This window comes from Ictidomys tridecemlineatus, chromosome 6 (genome assembly GCF_052094955.1).
Source record: "Ictidomys tridecemlineatus isolate mIctTri1 chromosome 6, mIctTri1.hap1, whole genome shotgun sequence".
Classification (NCBI taxonomy): Eukaryota; Metazoa; Chordata; class Mammalia; order Rodentia; family Sciuridae; genus Ictidomys; species Ictidomys tridecemlineatus.
The window spans coordinates 19012934-19032305 of NC_135482.1; the positions used below are offsets into that span (position 1 = coordinate 19012934).

At 39.8% G+C, this 19372-nt stretch overlaps 1 protein-coding gene across 3 annotated transcripts in view; it reads right to left on the reverse strand.

Moving 5' to 3' along the window:
* The window catches only part of Ano4 (anoctamin 4), a 384018-nt gene that overhangs the window by 338512 nt on the left and 26134 nt on the right, over positions 1-19372 (reverse strand). For all 3 annotated transcript variants that reach the window (XM_078052935.1, XM_021724481.3, XM_078052936.1), the window contains exon 3: positions 17290-17541. In XM_078052935.1, coding sequence (XP_077909061.1) covers positions 17290-17541 — 252 coding nt within the window. The remainder of the gene's footprint in view (positions 1-17289; positions 17542-19372) is intronic.

A 19372-nucleotide genomic window follows, 5' to 3' on the forward strand; every position in this document is an offset into this window, starting at 1 on the left:
CTCACTAAGTCTGAGGCTTGACGGGTGGATGAAAGAATCGCAGTGCTAAGTGGTGGCAAAATTCAACATCCCCCCACAAAAACCCCAGTGACCTAAAATTCACCCCCCAGGCCTATGTGAACTGAGACCTGAGCCCACTGCACAGTGGCCACAGGACTGGAACCAGGTTGCTGGAGATTAGTGAGTGCTGCCCATTTGACAGCCAGGCATCTGTAAACAGATGATTGTGGGTAGAGAAAGGAGAAAACGTGGAGGGATCTGGGGGGAACAGCATGGAAATGGACGATTATTAGCTGGGAAATAAATATCCTCAGGGCCACTTACTCCTCAGTGTGAATTAGCTGGGCTCCTTTAACCTTTTTCCTCAGGGGCAATATGCCTATTTTATTTCTGTTATGGCTAAACTGCTTGACACTAAGGAAGAACAATATTGAAAACTGTTGCCTGGGCAGGATCCTGGGCTGGTTGTGCGGCCAGGCCCATGGGTTTCTGGTCAGGGGTTGCAGACTCTTGTGGCCATGTGGATTCTAGAAAAACCAGGCTCCAATGATGTCATTTAACAAAAGTTACAGAAGATAAACTCCCTCCGAGTGTAACATGCTACACCCAGAATGCTAGAGGCAAACCATTCAGGAATTGTTTAGAAGGACCCTGTGTTTATATAGCCAGAGGAATCTGGTTTAAATCCTTGCTTACCGACTTGCTATATTATGTGCCTTGGACAAGTTAATCTCACTGAGGTTTAGATTTCTCATCTGTAACATAAAATCAATATCTAACATAGTACTTCAGAAGGCGATTCTGAGGACTCAGTGGGATCACTGGTTTATTTGACAGAGCTCTCTTGGGAGCCTATCATATTTCAGACTCGTCAGTGGAGAAAACAGGAAGAACTCCCTACCTCCCTGCCTGCATGGAAACTGCATTGTGGTAGACTGACTTGTACCCACGGGACAGCATCGGTTCTGGCAGTGTTCAGAACATGTCCAGGACAGCACTTCCCCTTCTTCTTTGGCTAGGGCCTGACCCAGACAGAAATTAGGAAGGAGGTTCTAAAAGGGCCTGCGACCTCCACCAGCAGAGCAGAGAGCCTGCTCACAACTCTCCTCCAACGACACTACCATCTAGCATGGAGGGTAAGTGCTTACCCACCCTCTCAGCCACAGTCCTCAGGACTTCTGGTAGAGAACTTTCTAGAATTACTGACCCTTCTGGTCTCCTATCCTCACCAGGGGAACCATGTTTCTCAATTGGGAAGAGGTAGTCTAGTCAAAATTCCAAAGCAATAGAGATTCTGATTTCCTTTTCTCCCTTCCTGCCTGGGACAACACGTCAGGGGATGCTCTACTGGTTCAAATTTTGCCAAAGGTGGCTTCTCCCTGGGCTTGGACAAAAAACTGCAGAAGGGAACATCATCCAACATGGGCCACATTCTCCAAATAGTTTTGCTTTTAGTGTCTTTACATATGTATGAAATATTCCATAATAAGATGTTCAAACAAAGAAAGAAAGCAATCCTTGAGAAAAATGGCACATATAAACAGAAAGTCTTTATATGGGGTGAGGGTAGAGAGAAACTTTAATAGTATTGGGAACTACTCCATATGACAGGCACAGGAAAGAGATCCTGGATAACAGTAGGACACTATAGTGTTCCATAGCAAAATGGGTTCAAAAAGGGTATATTGCAACCTTGACCTCTGAGATTCACCCAGCCCTCCTATGAAATGTGTAAAGGAACTGAAAATGTTGTTTATGTTTACATTTCCTTTAAGATTTTAGGTTTGGTATGTAGGTGCCTTTTGTCCAGGAAAGGAGGGAAGCAATGTAACTCCCATCCAGTTCCCAGGTTGAGGGATCTCAGGCCCTTACAAGACAGGTGACCACAAGGTCCTAGCAGCTAAGCTTTGCCTAGCTCCTTCTGATAGCCCTGAACATGTGGGGAAAAGAAGGATATAAGAGAAATGACTGAGCCCAAACAGGAATCCATTGTTATTAACTCACTCTTCCCTGACTCGGGTCTCAATCATGATGATAAGAAGACAGTTCCAACATACTCTATTCATAATTTGACAAAGATATAGGCATTTCACAAGGTAAGTAGTAGGTGCTTAATAAAAATGGAATGAAAGTAATATTCCTACTATATGCAGCCGAACATTGAGTTCATGATCCAATGAATGTCTGAACAAAGCATTTACCTCAAGTTTCCACATCCTCAGATACAATACCTACCTGAGGTGAATTAAATAGTGCCCCACCCCCCCAAAAAATAATTGCCTACCTGGAACCTCAGAAAGTAACCTTTGGTATAAGAGTCTTTGCAGATATAATTAAGGTTAAGGATCTTGAGATAAGATCACTCTGGATTCAGATGGCTCTTGAATCAAATGACAGGCATATTTTTAAGAGATGGAAAAGGGTAAGACAGCCAGAAAAGGTCATATGAAGACAGAGGCAGAGATCAGTTATACTATCATAAACCAAGGAATTCCAAGAACCACCAGAAGCTGCAAAAGGAAAGAAGAGAGTACCCACTGGATTCTTTAGAAGGAATGCAGCCCTGATAAATCTTGATCTAAGCTTCTGGCCTCCGGATCTGTGAAACAGCATTGTCTTATGCTACCAAGATTATGATAATTTGCTATGGTGGTCCAGGAAATGAATACATTACCTTTATAGGTTGCATGGAACACTATGGACAATATGGATTTGGGAACCCTATATAGATCCATATTTGAGATCTATACATGATCTCAAATAAGATCATGTATGTGAAAAGGCATATCATGAACTATTTGCAGTGATATAGGTGGTAGCTGTAATTACTGAATCACAAAATTTGGGAGAGTAATATGTCTTCTGACAGGTTCCAGACTTGCACTTGAGAGTATACCCAGCAGCTCTTCACAGAGAGGATGGCTAGACAGCTGGAGACTGGCTCTAAGGGTTGATCTCCTTACCTTGCTGCCTCTAAGACTGCCTCACTCCACTTGCACTCATGCCTTTCAGGAAGATCCAAGTGTCAGCTGGTGCTGAAAAAAGGCACCCATCTGCTCCCAGGCATAGTCACATGGTGAACATTACACACTGAGGCCACCATCTGTACTAACAACTCACATCCAAGTGCACTTCAATGTCATCCTTACTCTAATTCCGAATGAGCCAAGATCGAGGGCAGGTGACTCAGGGGCCAAAATCTTCCCATGAACAGTGCAATTCTGGATCAGAGCTCTTCAGTACAGATGAGCTCAAGGCTAAAGAAGGAAAGGTAAATCACTCAATTACCAATCTCCAATCCAAAGTGCCCTGTTTGGGACATTTCTGAGTATGATTTGATTCTCATGATATTTTCTGGCCTTTCCAGTTCAAGGCAAGTTTTTTTTTTCTCTGTTTGTTTTGAGTATTGAATTAAATTGAATTTTTCTTTGTATTAAACTCCAGGAGTTAAAGGAGTGGAAACTAGATATAGTTCAGAGTAGGAAGACTACAGAGAAGGAAAAACTGCCCAGAAACCATAACAGAAAGGGAATATAAGAGAAAGATGAAACAATCATCCCTGATGAATTTAATAGTGACTTCAGACTTTATAATATGCTTGTATGAAAGTAAGTACTCCCTTTTAATCAAACAGAACAAAGAACAGGAGACAGGTTAACAGTCTGTGTTGAGAGAACTTCTGCTCATCAGGAATTGATGAAGTGAGTGGACTCAGAAGACTTCAATTCTGCAATCTGTATTTGGGGTAAAAATGGGAGTTCATAACCCACTTGAATCTAATGTATGAAATATGATATGTCAAGAGCTTTGTAACGTTTTGAACAACCAATAAAAAACATAAAATAAAATAAAAAGATTTCTTCCAATTTGGAATTCAATTTCCTCTAATGTAAAATCTTTAGTGGCTCCACTTCTATAAGGTCAAGGTACTCAGTGAGCATTACCCACTGAGGCCACCAAGTGTGGCCAGCAGCCTTCATCATCAGGCTACCTTAGTAAGATTGAAAACGGAGAACTGGTAAGAATAACCAGAGATGAGAATGAAAAGAAGAGGAGCCCAGTCCAGAAGTACTAGAGATACGGAACTGTATTCTCTAGACAACACAATTGGGAACCACTAAAAAGTTTTATGAAAGGAAATGATATAAATAAATGTGTACTATAGAGATTAAGCCTGCAGCCATGAAGAGAATAGATAGCAGAGACTCCAAAGAAGACTAGGGATAAAGTCCAGGTAAAGGTGATGAGGTCCTGAAGTAGCCCAGGGAACATGGGACGGGAACAAAGAGGTTGACTCAGCAGGCTCATCGCCTGGATGTGGGGAGCAGGGCAGAGGAAAGTATGGTTGTTCTCGGTTTCAAGATTGGAAAATTGCATCCATTTATCAAGACCGAAAAATGCAGAAGGGACAGGAAATAAATGGTGGCAAAAAGATGGTTTGGGGGTAACCTGAATCGGGGTGTCTGTGGAACCGCCAGAAAGAAAGGTCTAGAAGGAAATCAGAAAAAGTCAGGTGGGAGGTCTGAACCAAAAGTACAGAATACAGAATGCAGGTGAAACAGACGTAGTGGGCAAGACCAGGAGTGGCAGATGGAGCAGAAGAGGGGAGTCAAGGGCCAACACTTTGGACACATCCACATTTAAGAGACAGGTGGAGAAAGAGTGAAGGAAGATAAGAGAAGTCAGACATGTGCATAGCTGAAGAACTTGGAGGAGAAGATCGCCCAGGAGTTGAAATATCCATCCAAGAGTGGGGAAAGGCAAGAAGTCACCATTGGGTTGGGCCATCAGGGTATATCGCTCATGACCTGGGAAGAACATATCCCAGGAAGAACACCCCAGACGCCCTGAAGGAGAAGCCAGATGCAGGGGCAGGGAATGAACAGGATGTGAAGAAAATGAGTGTCGGGTTCGCTTTAATGGAATGTAGTTATGAAGAAAGGGACAGATGACAACGGTTAGAGGGGACTCTAGATTTAAGAAATGGGTTTTGCTTATTGGTTTTGGTTATAGGTTGAAAATTGGGTTTTGTTTATGAGAGGTGAAACTTGAGAGACTGTATATGTTAAATGGAACAAAGCAGTTGAGGAGGACAGCGGTAAAAGCAAAGTCTGGAAGAGGCTCAGGGACAGGATCCACTAGTGTGAAGAACTGCTATGGACCAAAGGAGGGATATGAGAGAAGGAGGTGATGAGAAGTGAGTATAAACTATTGAATCACAGTGAATCACAACTATTGAATCATAACTATTTATGTAACTATCTTTTCTGCTCGATGCTCCAAAAGGGCCAAGAATCCTACGTTTTCATTTTTTGCAAAAATCTACAACACTTTGCTCAATGGCAGGCACACAGGAGGTGTTCAATAAATACTGTATAAATTAAGTAACTGGTTTTATGGTTATATAAATAACAGCAGCGACTATTTGCCAGCACTGTTCTAAGAGCTTTAAGCTGATTAACTCTTTGATTTCTTACAAAAACACAATGATGTACATGTTGTTATCATCCCCACTTTAATTTATTTTAAAAAGTCTGAGAAAATAAATGACAAAGCCAAATTGAAAACTCAGTTTTTCTGGTTAATGATTCTGAGCTTTAGCCAAAAGAAAAAGTTTTTTCAGTAAGTGCTGCAATTAAATTTATATAGCAATTTGTCTTTCAAGATGTAGGCAGATTTAAACAACAACAACAAAAAAGGTCAAATATTGGATGGGGTAGGAAGAGAAGAGGCATCCCTAATTTCTTGGTCTCCTGTTCTTCCTTATTTCAGCCTGGTCAATGCTTGTTTCATCATTAAATCACATTACATAATAATGTTCAAAGCACAAATCTAAATGACACCTTCGATTTCATCTTTAATCTTTGTTAATCTATTTTTTTTACATTAGGAAGTCTCCAAAGTACAGTGGAATGACAGGGCATATAGTATTAAGATTGTGGCCCTTCTAGAATTAATTGAGGAATAACACTTCAAAAAATTTTCTTTATTAACCTTTACTACATTGAAAGTAAAAATTTACAATGTTTTTTATCAATTAAAGAAAAGAGTTGAAAGAACCAGGATCCACTTACTATACGGATTACCCAGAGACCAAAGGAGGTCTATGGAGGAACTCCAGTTCTTAGCAAAGAATTTGGCCCAATAAATGAACAAAGAGGAGTAATGTAAAACATCTAAAACTCACTTAGAAATAACTTATTTAAAAATTATGATTGCATTTTATTTCATAAGGACACTGTGTCTAACTCACCAAAAAGAAACCCAATAATAATGGACATAAATAATAACAAGGGCACACAAAGAAGCCCAGACATGGAATCAAGTGGGGACCACAAGCCTATATCTCCTCATGCTAAACCAGTCACAATCTCTTTGCAAACCCTGTCATTCTAAGAACCAGTGATCCTCTGATAAAATAGCAAGAATGTCCCCTGTCACACTTTCCTTAGAACAGGTAAAATGTTTTAATGGGAAGGTTTCAAAGGACTTCTATGCATAAGGAAGGGAGGTAGGAGAACAATGGCTATAATATCAGCAAATTTGAGAGCAGGCGAAAGAAAATGAGGACCCCAACTGCTGAGAAAACAAATATTTGGATTGAGAAGGTGCTAACAAACTAGAAAGAAATCTATTAAGGCCAAGACAATTAATGGTAATTAGATGAAGATAATCAGACATGATTCTAATAAAAGCATTATGATTAGTACAGCATTTTAAATTAAGGATTAGGAATACTGAATTAGTTTAAGGACATAATTAAAACTTAGATAATCAAACTACTTAATTCAATCACTGTTGATCAATGATTATGTATCACACACACACACACAAGACCACAGGGATCCAAGTTTGAATTGGACCTTTTCCCTGCCTGCATGGCATTCACCATCTAGCAAGGCAAAGACACACACTCAACCAAGATTCACTGTAGTTAGTATTTACGGTAGCACAGGACCTCAGAGGAAAAAGGTGGCATGAGAAAACCCTCACAGGGGCACTGGCATTTGAACCAGACCTTAGATTTCATCATGCAGAAGGGGAACAGGGCACTTCAGGTGAGAGTTCAGCATAAGTAGAGGATATTAATAGTGTACTAGATAGACATCGAGCACAGGTTGCTTGGGGGACATGAAGCTGCTCAGACCAGTGGGTCCAGACCATGAGGACCCTAACTCAATGTTATGAAGTATGAATTTAAACTGTAGGTGGCTAAGGGGCCATTGACAGTTTGGGGGTTTTTTTGTTTTGTGGTAGGAGGGGTTGAATTTATTTTATTATCATAAAATACACTTAACATAAAATAATTTTCCATTCATGAAATTTAGTAATATTCATGATGTGTGCACTTATCATCACTATCAAGTTCCAGCCAGAACACTTTTATCACCTCAAAAGGAAATCCTAGACACAACAAGTAGTAATTGTTCATTCTCCCCGTCCTCTCATCCCTAGTAACCACTATTCTGCTTTCTTTCCTTAAACATTTGCCTATTCTGCATATTTCATATAAATGGAATCAGATAATCTGTGGCTTTTGTGTCCAGCTTCTTTCACTTAGTGTGGTGTGCACATATCAGCATTTATTCTTCTTCTTTTTTTTTTTTTTTTTTTGGCTGAACACTATTCTATTCTATGTATACCCAATATTTTGTCAAGTGATAAACTTGTTTTCACCTTTTGGCTATTTTGAATAGCGCTGCTGTAAATATTTAAAAATTGTGATTGCATTTTATTTCATAAGGAAATAAGGTTCTTGTTTGAGAGCCTATTTTCAATTATTTTGGTTATATGCATAGGAGTGGAATTGCTGAGTCATTTGGTAATTCTGTGTTTACAACTTATTGAGGAACCTTCAAGTCCAAGGATGATTTTTAAGCCAAGGAACAACAGATTTGGATCAGTTTTTTTAAATAATGATAGAAAATGTTGAGGAGGGGAGAATAGATTGGGAACAGAGAAGATAGGGAAGCCAGCCAGGAGGCTATCACCCACCACAGATTAATAAAAAAGAAGAAGAAGAAGAAGAAGAAAGCCTTGATTGTTGGCATGAGCAATGACCACAGGAATAAAGAGAAGGTAGGTAGATTTGAGGGGCATGTCTGAGACAGAATGAGCAAGAATTGATGAGCAATTAGATGTGGGAAGGTGTGGAAAATAACACTTTGTTCATAGTCCCACATTATATCGTGAGTTACACGTTCACAGTTCACCTCTTTGACTAGATGCTAACCTTCAAAGAGAAAGAGTCATGTCTTAGTCATTTTCACATCTCCAGTTCTTAGCAAAGAATTTGGCCCAATAAATGAACAAAGAATAATTTCAGTGTCTGGCTGAATAATAGTGGCAACCATTATTCACCAGAGAAAAAGAACTGATGGATACTGATTGTGAATAAGGGGCGTTAAAGATAACTCTTTGCTACTATTTGAGAAACAGGGTAGATAGTGACTCAGTTTATTGAAACACAGAACCCAAAACTGGTTTAGACAAGTGCATTGGAACATTAGGGTAGCAATGTCCAATAGACAGGTAGAAATTCAGGGCTAAATCCTAGGGGGAAAGTTAGAACAAAGGACCATTTTTTGACAAATACTATTGTTAGCTGTACTCATTAAAATACCATTTAGATATCTAATTTCATGAATCACCTCAAAATAGTATGATATAATGGTATAAATTTCCTTCTAAAAAGAATTAGAAAAAAACAAGTAAAAAAATATGTGTGTGTTATAGTTTCCATCTTTAATATCCTTCAAAAAGCTCATGTGTTGGGCAATGCAGGAATGTTCAGAGGCAAAATCATTAAATTAGGAGAGCTTTAACCTTATCAGTAGACTAATCCATTTGATGGATTAATAATTTGAATGGATGAAGGAGGTCACTGGGGGTATGCCCTTGGGGATTATATCTTGTTCCTGGCTCCTTTTGCTCACTCTCTCTACTTCCTGGCTGCAATGAGCTGTAAAGCTCTCCTCTTCCACATCCATCCACATGATGCTCTGCCTCATTGCAGATTCAGAGCAATGCACATGGTTGACCGTGTACTGAGTCACGAAACTGTGAGCCCAAATTCAACTTGTCCTCCTCTAAGTTGTTCTTATCAGGCACTTCGTTCACAGTGATGTAAAGCTGACTATACAGTGTAGTTTATGCCTACACCTAGGACCCAGGCAGGTCCAGCACATCTTACATGTTGGCAGAACAGGCAGTCTACAAGCCTCTTTTTTCCTAAGATGATCTACACTAGAGAAAGGGGTCTTAATAACAAAGTTTGGGTACAAATAGGAAAAAAAAAGATCATCTAACCAGGTAGGAGGAGAATAGCATTGAGTCTCTTTTAGATAAATAACCCTGGTCCAGCTTAAGGATTCAAATCTGAGACCTACCCAAGCAAACAACCTCTTTGTGGTCAAGAAGATGATATATGTATGAGGAGGGGAAGTGGAGATGGAAAGAGAGAGGCTGCAATAGATTGGGTCATCATTCCCAGTTATTCACAATTCCCTAATTACATATCCAATTGTCATGTAGCTTTGCATTGCTGCTCCAGTGAGAGAAAGAGAGAAATTTCCACTCCATCATTAATTCTGGGCTCAGTGACATGGCTATGGCTAATGGAATATTAGCAGATGTGTTGCTAGCAGAGGCTTGAAGAGTGCTTGCATGATTGAAATGACCCTCTCTCTTGTGCCTATACCACTGACATGAGAGCAGGCCAAGGCTAGCCTGCTTGAGATGAAAGACTTATACAGCACAGCCAAGTCATCCCTGCTGCTCCAGCAGAGGTCAGCCTAGGTCAGCTACTAGCCACAGAACTCCAAGACACTGAATGAGCCCCACCAAGATCAGCAGTCAACTAGCCAACTCCCAGCTGATCCTGGATGCATGAGTAAAGGCTTGGTGCCATAGGCCACCTTTGTTTTGGGATTGTTAGGTATGCATTTTATTGTGATAATGATTGACTGATACAGGATCCTTTGCCACAGCTCTTTGTGGTAAAAGTTCTCAGAACCATGAGAACTGCAGGGAACACAGAAATTCTTTGAGGTATTACTGCTTGGCCAACATTGGAAGATGGTTTCATTGCCACAGGCATTATAGATTTTTTTTAAATGAACATTCATAATTAGTCTTCAAAGAGAAATAATTTCCTTGTACAATGGAATTCACACACATGAAAAAACAAACTGTTCCTGCAAACCCAGTATGTTTTCAGAAGAATTTAGTGTGGTATATTATTTTTTCCAGGTGTATGTGTATAAGAGATGGGGTGGGAGAGACAGAGAAGTACCAGTATTAAATCACATATAAAAGTATTTCTTACTTTAGACAATGATTCAAAAAAAAAAAACCACAAGTCACAAATTGAAAAAAGCAGTTAGATAGCATTTAAATACCAAGAATATTTAGTATCCAAGCCCAGCCCAGGATATATGAGGAGGAGTGGGTTGGATTAATTAATAGAAATAACAGCTTTTGCCTTGCATTTTAGTATTTTAAAAATAAATTTGCTTATTTTATCTCACTTAAATGGTCCTTCATAAAAGTACCCATTTACAAATGAAGAAATTGATGTTCAAGGAGATTAGGTCCTTTTGGTAAAGGAAACATGATAGAGGATCTGGGAGGAGCAACCAGCTCTTTGGCCTCCTATCCACATTCTCACTAAATCTTCACAGATCTCTCTCAATCTACTGTCACATCCTCAGACTTTTACCACTTCCAAAATCCAAGTTAAACCCCTTCTAGATTCTCCCTTATTGTGTTTCTTGCCTTCATGGAGCTAATCAAAGTTTCTTGTTTATGTAGTTATTTAGTCTGTGTCTCCTGTACTAGCCTGCTCCACTGTCACTCCTTAAAAAAGGCACCATATCCATTTGGGTCACTCAGGAATACCCAGCACCTAATGTGGTAGGCACCCAGGAAATAGCTGTTGAATAAATAAATATGAGTCACATTGCCTGGGGCAAGAACTAGAGAGTTAACGCTTCCACTGTACAACTACAACCAAAATTCAGTTGTATTCTTATTGGCCTAAAAACGACAAAAACTACAATTTCCAAAGCAACACAACCTCATAACTAGGGGCACAGGGTGTTTCTTAGCCCTTCAGGTGCCACTTTGCAACAAGAACCCAGGTGCTCAGCAGCTCCTGGGGGTTGGGAAAAGGTGCCCAGATGTAAGGCTTCTTTCTCTACAAACCTCAGAGTTCCCACACTCTTCTCAATCCTGTCTTGCAAAATAATTTACAACCTGGCATCCACAGCCTCAGTAAATGAGCTCTGATGAGCCAGATCTCAACAATGCTAGCCTGCTTCGACTTGGCACTCCAACATAGGAGCTGGCTGCCATCTCCCCCTCCTATCACAGGCCCGAAGAAATCTGGTAAATTTCTTATTATGGCTTAATTGAAAATTCTACTATACTTTCCAACTTGCTTCCCCATTTTTATCCTCTAAATCGATTCAATTTAGTCAGCTGATGGAGTGGATTGCCTTCCACTAGCTACTATGAGCATGGTGCTGGTAACACACAACTGACCCTCTCCTAGGGAATTGCTCTCAAAGAGAATTTCCAAAGATCATACCTTTCCTTGCAGCAGCAGCTTGCATCCAGGCAATGAGAGGCTAGATTTGTTGTTGGACGACTTTGAGATCTGTCCCAGCCCCAGACCTCCCTGTGTGACTGGCTGACGCCTCACTTGTACATCACAGCTCACATAGTCCCTGTGCCCAGTCATGCTTCCTCCACCCTCCCACTTGCATACACACACCCACACACACATTCTCATCCCAAGCGCACTCCCCAGTAAATTTCCTGCGCATGCATCTCTGGCTTGGAATCTATTTCCAGGAAACTAGAATTAAGACAGCTAAGTTCCCTCTCTAGACAGCTCCATGTTGTGGGGCTTTCATTACATTTTTTAGTGTCTAAACAATGTCTATGGGAAAGTGAGAACACATATCTCACAAGTCAGAAATTTCCCATAACAGGGTATAAGCAGACCTCCCACTTACAACTGTTGGTGAAGGAAATGTCCTTTATGGAGTGCTGTTTTGAGTACACAGAGGCATGTTTGGATAATATTACCCAGTATCTCTAAGAGGATTTTTCTTTTCCTTCATAGCACCTGCCTCTTGTTGACCACACATTCTTTGGTATAATATTTCCTATCCTTACCTTGTGCTAAATTCCAAGCTCCATGACCAGAATCTTGGACATCATTTAAGTACTTGTTAGAAATGCAGACTCTTACCACCAACTACCCAGACCCACTCAACTAGGACCTGCAGTTTAACAAGATTCCCAGGTAATTTATATTCACATCAAAAATTTGAGAATCACTAGTCCAAAGTATGGAGCTTCCATTTTAGTTGAATTGAGAAATATTTGGGATAACCATTTATTCATGCCACATCCCATTAATCACCACATGCACTGAAGCTATCTCCAAAATGGTCCTCACATGCACTCCTTTTGGACTATTTTGCTCAATTCCATTCTTAGACCTTCCTATCTCTCATGGATCACACTTTGAGTAATAAGAGTTTAGATGCCTGGGTGAATGGATGACTTTACTGGAGCATGTTAATGCTGTTTGTTTATAAAAACATATTGTTCTTTCTACATCTAATTTAACATAGCTTTAATTCAAATTCTTTAGTTTCTTAAATCAGAAATATTCAACTTCATAGCTGCATTATTTAATTTAACTTGTCCTCCTGGGCCATTAATCATTCCTTGATTCACTGATTTTTTTAGTCTTCAAAAACTAAATGACCACATGTGGAGAAGGAATGACTAGGACTGTGCTAGTTCAGAAATTAAATGATGGCATATAGCTTTGAATTCAGAAAAAGAACAATATAGTCAAATTTAGGAAAACAGGAAACTTGAAGAAAGCTCTGTGATTTATTTTTCTTAGGCAGTTCTCTTGTCAAATGAATGTTTGCAATGATCCTCTTAGTTCCCAAGTACAGGCAGTCCTCAATTTATGTCAATTTTTCTCTAAGTAGGATATACATGGTTAAGATTTTTGGGCCTGCTCACAAGCATCAATTAACTACTTAATGTCAAAATGAAATAACAAAGTAACAGCCCCAGAGAACCTAACCACCATGTGCAGCAATATATCCACAGATAGTACATTCAGGGTTTGACCTTAAATGTTTTGCTGGGGTTGCATCACTGTGACAAAATACCTGAGTCAAGACAACTTAATAAGAAAAGAGGTTTATTTTGGCCTGTAGTTTCAGAGGTTTCATGATCAGTTGGCTCCACTGCTTTTGGGTCAGTGATGAGGCAGAACATCATGGTGGAGAGCACATGGCAAAGCAAAGCTGCTCACCTCACAGCAGACAGGAAGGAGGGGGGGGCAATACCTTCAAAGGTATTGCTACAGTGATCTACTTCCTGAGACCTGACCCCACCTCCCAAAGCTTCCACCACCCTCCAATAGCACCATCATCTGAGGATCAAGCCTTTAAGATATGAGCTTTTGGGGAGCATTTGAGATTCAAACCATAACGAAGGTGAAGGAAACATTTACTCCCAGTGCCTTGGAATCGTCTTTTACACACAGTCCTTCTGCTTAGAATACCAGTTCCTCACTTCATCAACCTCTGTGCACACTCACCTGTCCTTCCACTGTGACATCTTCTACCTAGCCAGCAAACCACAGATCACCCTCCAAAAAGCACATAAATGCCAGAACATTTGTGTGGTTTTAACTGTGACAGTTTCCTCACACCCACGTTCTATGTAAACCCAACCAGGAAATTTATTCTATAGCAGATGATTTCAATTGAAATATTCTTCCAGAGCCATTTTGACAAGAAGAAAAATTTTCAGGGCAGGAAGGGAAGGAGATGGATTCCATTCCATCCTTCAAATATTATATGAGGGGAAAAAAAGAAGGGGGAAAAGAAACACAAATAAATGAATAGTCAATGATTACAGATATGACAGATACTTATCCAGTTACATCAATAATCATATTAGATGTGAATGATCCAAATACACCAATTAAAAGACAGGGGTTGACAGAAAAGATTAAGACAAACAAAACCAACCAAGCTCTATCTTATCTAAGAGAAACTCAGTTTAAATAGAATGGCTTAGAAACTGGTCCTGATTTATATTGTCCTGTTTTTTTGTAGAGGACAACTGGCATTGTATTATTCTACCCCACAGATTTGGCTGGGAAAACACTCAATCAGAAAGACTTTAGAACAGCTGGACATACTGTATCAAGCAGAGGCAGGTGAAAGAGCGTCTCTGAGCCTCTCTAAAAGGGATCACATGAGCCCCTGGGGCTCCCAGCAAGGTCAGATTGCTCTACATTTCACAGTCACATCAGCTCAAGTTGCAAGATCACTGTTTGTAACACTCTATCTCTGAAATTTAAAAACCTCCTGTTTCCTTTGGCATCAGTTCCAAAAGTATCTTGTCGCAATTTGTTGAAAGACATCGAATTCATGCTACTACATGTACACCCCTTCCAAGGAACTCTACACCTCAGGCAAATTCACAGCGTCACCAGTTGGGCACAACTCAGGAATTTAGAGTTCTCATCTATCATATAGGTACCAATAAGGCCCCTAGGCCACTATGTAGATTTAAGGGGAAAAAAATACAAATAAATATTAACTTTACTTTTAAAAAACAAAGAAATAAGAAGAAACAAAGCTTTCATACAAAATACATATTAAAATCAATAAGCTGCTATAGAAAATCAAATAAAATGTAATAATTAACCTACACATGTTTTTGAAACTCACAGAAATTACACCAACATCTATAATTTCTGTGGTGAAATGTTATCACATCATGTAATTTTGTACTACATCTTTAGATATTCAATTGTATTTTATCAAGATACAAATAAACAGTAGTGATGATGATCATAAGCAGTTGATTGTTCAAAAAAATCAATATTTTATTGCTAAAGGAAAGTTTCCAGAAATGAAGAGAATTACGGGCTTTGATTTTGTTTTTGAAAACCTACAAGTTAAAAATAGAAACCTCCTCCAAAAAAATCAGATTGCTTCTGGGGATGGTGCTCTATGGAAAGAAAAAAGCCAACTCACAGGGAAATGTGATAAAATGCTCATCTGGCAGCTGCCATTTCACATCTTTTTGCTGAAAAATGCCATAACCTTTCAGCAACCCTGGCCAAAGAAGACACTCTATTTCCTAACTTCAGATGTTATTAAACTAAAGCAAGCAGAGTTATTCTTCTTTGTGATAAGATTAAACCTGGGAGATTTCAAACTTGCAACATAGGAAATTTTTCAAATACCAGATCATGGATTTTCTGCTATCAAAATGACCCTCAATCAGGACCATCAGAAAGACAGTCAGCTTTGTCCAGTACAGAGCTGATGTATGAAAATGTGCCTCCACCTTTTTGAATATCAGTCTCTGTCATTCTGATTTCATCGTTTAACCACTGGAGGGGGTCCCTCAAGACATGGGAACTTGAGGAATCAAAATCCCAGTACGCAGAAGCCTGCAGAATACAGATGGCTGAAACTCATTCTAGAAATGTTTAAACCTGTTCTTAGCCACAGACACAGCATCCCCTCCGACAGGGCCCAGGAATCTTCATTTTTAATAAGTTTAACAGTGATTCCTTAACATTATAGAGAAGCCTGCAATTCACTGCTTTGGAGATTGCCTTTTTAGTCTGGAACTTCGGCAATATCTAAGTCTCACTCTAGGTGGCAGCATGGGAGAATTGTTGAGGGTCTGGGAATTCCAACAAAGACTTACTTCCAGAACAGGAAACCACACATTGGGTGTTTGACCACTGAATAAACCATTATCTATAGAAGAAAAATGTGGCAGCATAGATTCTACATCATTTAAACTTATAACTCATACTTTATAGATAAAAACAACTAAAGGGCCATCTTTTACACAGGTAGAGCTTTCTGTAATAACCAATATCAGTGTGATATAAGTAACAAACTTTCAGGCAGCATGTCAAACGCATTCTTCTTGCTCTGGATTGTTTAAGACATGACTTTCAAGGATTATTACATAGATCAGAGGTTGGCAAACATTTTATGGAAAGGGGCCAGATAGCAAATATTTTAGACTTTGTGGGCACTAAAGTCTCTTCCACAATTATTCATTTCTGCCATAGATAATATATAAATGAGTAAGTGTGGCTATGTCCTGATAAAATCTTATGCCTGAAGACTGAAATTTAACTTTCATGTAATTTTAATGTCTGAAAATATTATTTAAAAAATAATTTATAATCAGCTACAAATGTTTAAACCTATTCTTAGTTCTTAGACTATACAAAAACTCTCAGCTGGCCAGATCTGCCCATGGGCAGTGATTTGCAGACCCCTGACATAGATTATTTGGTGGAGCAATGTGAATTTCTTTACTTAAGGTATTCAAAATGCCCTTTTGTTGACTGCTATGTTTTAAATATGAGGTTCCCCCCAAATTCACGTTTGAAGGCTTGGTACCCAATGCAGCAACGTTTAGAGGTGGGGCTTTTATAGGAAATGGTCGGGTCATGAGGATTCTGACTTCATCAGATTAATCCCTTGAGAGCTAAATGGACTGCTGGGAGGTGGTGGAGGATGTCAGAAGTGGGACCTAGTTGGACAAAGTAGGTCTCTAGAAGGGTCTGTCTTGTCACTGACTCCTCCCCTTCCCCTTTCTCCACTTTTGGTTGCCATGAACTAAGCAGCCTTCTACCATATAACCTCCATCATAATGTTCTGATTCACCTCAGGCCAGAAAAATGGAGCCATTTGTCCATGGATTGAACCCCCTAAAATCATGAACCAAAATGAACTTTTCTTCCTTTAAATTGTTTATGTCAGATATTTTGGTCACAGTGACCAAAAAAAAAAAAAATGACTAACATAATGACTTCTTTGAGTGTAAGAGGTTAGTCCAAGTCAGGTTATATTATATAATAATATATATAAATAATATGTAATAATATATATAAACAGAGAATTAAAGAAATTAAGAAGAAAAAAGTCATACAACAGATCTCGGAATTCTGATTCAGAGTTAATTTCCAAATGAGATTTTACCATACAGAACTAACGTTTAGGTCAAAATATTTCCAAACACACCCAACCCTCCTTCTAGTATAGCTAAGCAATTAAAGCCAGTGAATTCGGAGGTATTGTTGAAGTCCATAGCATCACATCAGTAGAAATGTAGACGCAATTTGTTCATCAGGCAAATGAATGATAGAATCTTAGATACACTAATTCTGAACCTACAATAGGAGGCCAACACTGTTACCTGCCGTGTCTTGACTCAGGGTTTCCTGGCTGCTGCTGCTGTAAGAAGGCACTGGAGTGATGGACAATGAGGCTGGACAAGACAAAGGTGTGGCCAAGTCAGTCCTGCAGGTAAAGGATCGGTGGTACACGGGGATGCCTGCATCTTTGGAGACCAAGAGGGGCAGATCTGATGGGAGGGTGGGTCTTCCTTGTGCATATGGATTTTTCCAGTGGGTGAGCCCAATTGCAACAGGCCCAGCAACATCATAACCTGGTGAGATAAACACATTAGATCAGTAGCCATAAGCAAAATCTTCTATTTGTTTTTGTATTTCCCAAAGTCTTAGCTGTTAGTCAAATCAAACATCACTCAAAATAAGGATGCATGTTAAATAATAAGCAAGCAGATAATATCATACTTGATGGATCTTGTTCATTTGTCCAACATGTATTTATTAAGTGCATACTACAAGCTAGGTGCCCAGTCATTGCTCTTGAGAAGCTCAGAGACTAATACCTGTGTTCATAATAAAACATAGGTGAGGACTATCTATTGCCAGATATTCTGCATAACTGGTCTTTAGTCCTCACAGCAATTGTACAAGAGGACTATTACTCTTTGGTTTTACAGATGAGGAAATTAGATCTCAACTTGGCCTAGATCAAGCAATCAGAAAATACCAAAGGCAAAATTTAAGCCCAGATATGTCTAACTCCAAAATCTATGTTCTTTCCCCTAACCTGCAACTAACTACAATACAAAGCAAAATAAAACAAACAGATTGAAAGTAGGACAGAAAGGGCCCTTCAGGAGTTCAGGGAAGAGAGCCATGCCAGGTGGAGGGACTAGGTCACAGAGAAGCTGGCATAAACTTAGCCTTATAGACAAAGTTTGCAGCCTAGAAACCAAAGGGGCGAATATGTTGTGCAGATGTGTTCTATTTAGTCCACTTTTTAAAAAATTTGAAGTAAAATTAAAATTGAAAACAATAAAAATCTAAATCAGTCTCACAAAAGTACCAGTTTCAGTCTTCTCTTGATCTTCTCCTGAATATTGTTAAACACACTGTCCCACATTCCCACAGGGCAACTGTCAGAGCCATGACATTGCCACCTCTGTGAGGTAGAGTAAGGGAATCCCAACACTCTCCAATGCCTCACTCCCACCTGGCTCCACTCTTTGCCACCCATGCCTGGCCCTTGTATGTCTTTACATTCCTAGATATAGAGCACAGGAATATATGTGCAGTCAGAAGAAAACAAGAACACCAAGTTAGATGTTATGGTGTAATTGTGAGATGTCCCCTAAAAGCTCATGTGTGAGACAATGCAAGATCTTTCAGAGTTGAAATGATTATGTTATGAGAGTTGTAACCTAATGCACCAATATGGACTAACAAGGTGGTGACTGTAGGTAGGTATGATGTGTGGCTGGAGAAAACAGGTCCCTGGGATTTATATTTTGTCACTGATGAATGGAGCTCTCTCACTCTCTCTGCTTCCTGGTGCCATGTCCTGAGCTGCTTTCCTCCACCACACCATGATGTTCTCCCTCACCTTGGACCAGAGAGCAATGGGCTCAGCCATCTATGGACTGAGACCTCTGAAACCATGAGCCAAAATAAACTTTTCCTCCTCTACATTGTTCTTGACAGGTCTTTTGGTCACAACCACACACACACACACACACACACACACACACACACACACACACACAAGTCAAGGGTCTTACATGCTAAGGTAATTAAACTGATTTTATTTGGAAGGCAAAGCAATATTCTTCAAGGTTTATACAATGCTGATTGGTACAATCAAATTAACAGCAGCAGATGTAGTCAGAATCATCACTTCTTCCTCTGTTGGTCTCCTCTCCTATCCTGTGACTTGCTGGAAGCTTATTTACCATGGTGAAGTGACAGCCAGTGACAGATGCTGAGATGGAGGGACTGGAGGTGGGTAGGAAGACAGTCCTGAATGGGGAGGGCTAAAAAGGAAGGCGACCTGCATGAAGTCTGGTATCTAGAGCAGCCCTCCCCTACCATGCTGGAAAGTGCGTGGACATAGATATGGATCAGACTTTCCCTCCAAGTTTTATTTCTTCT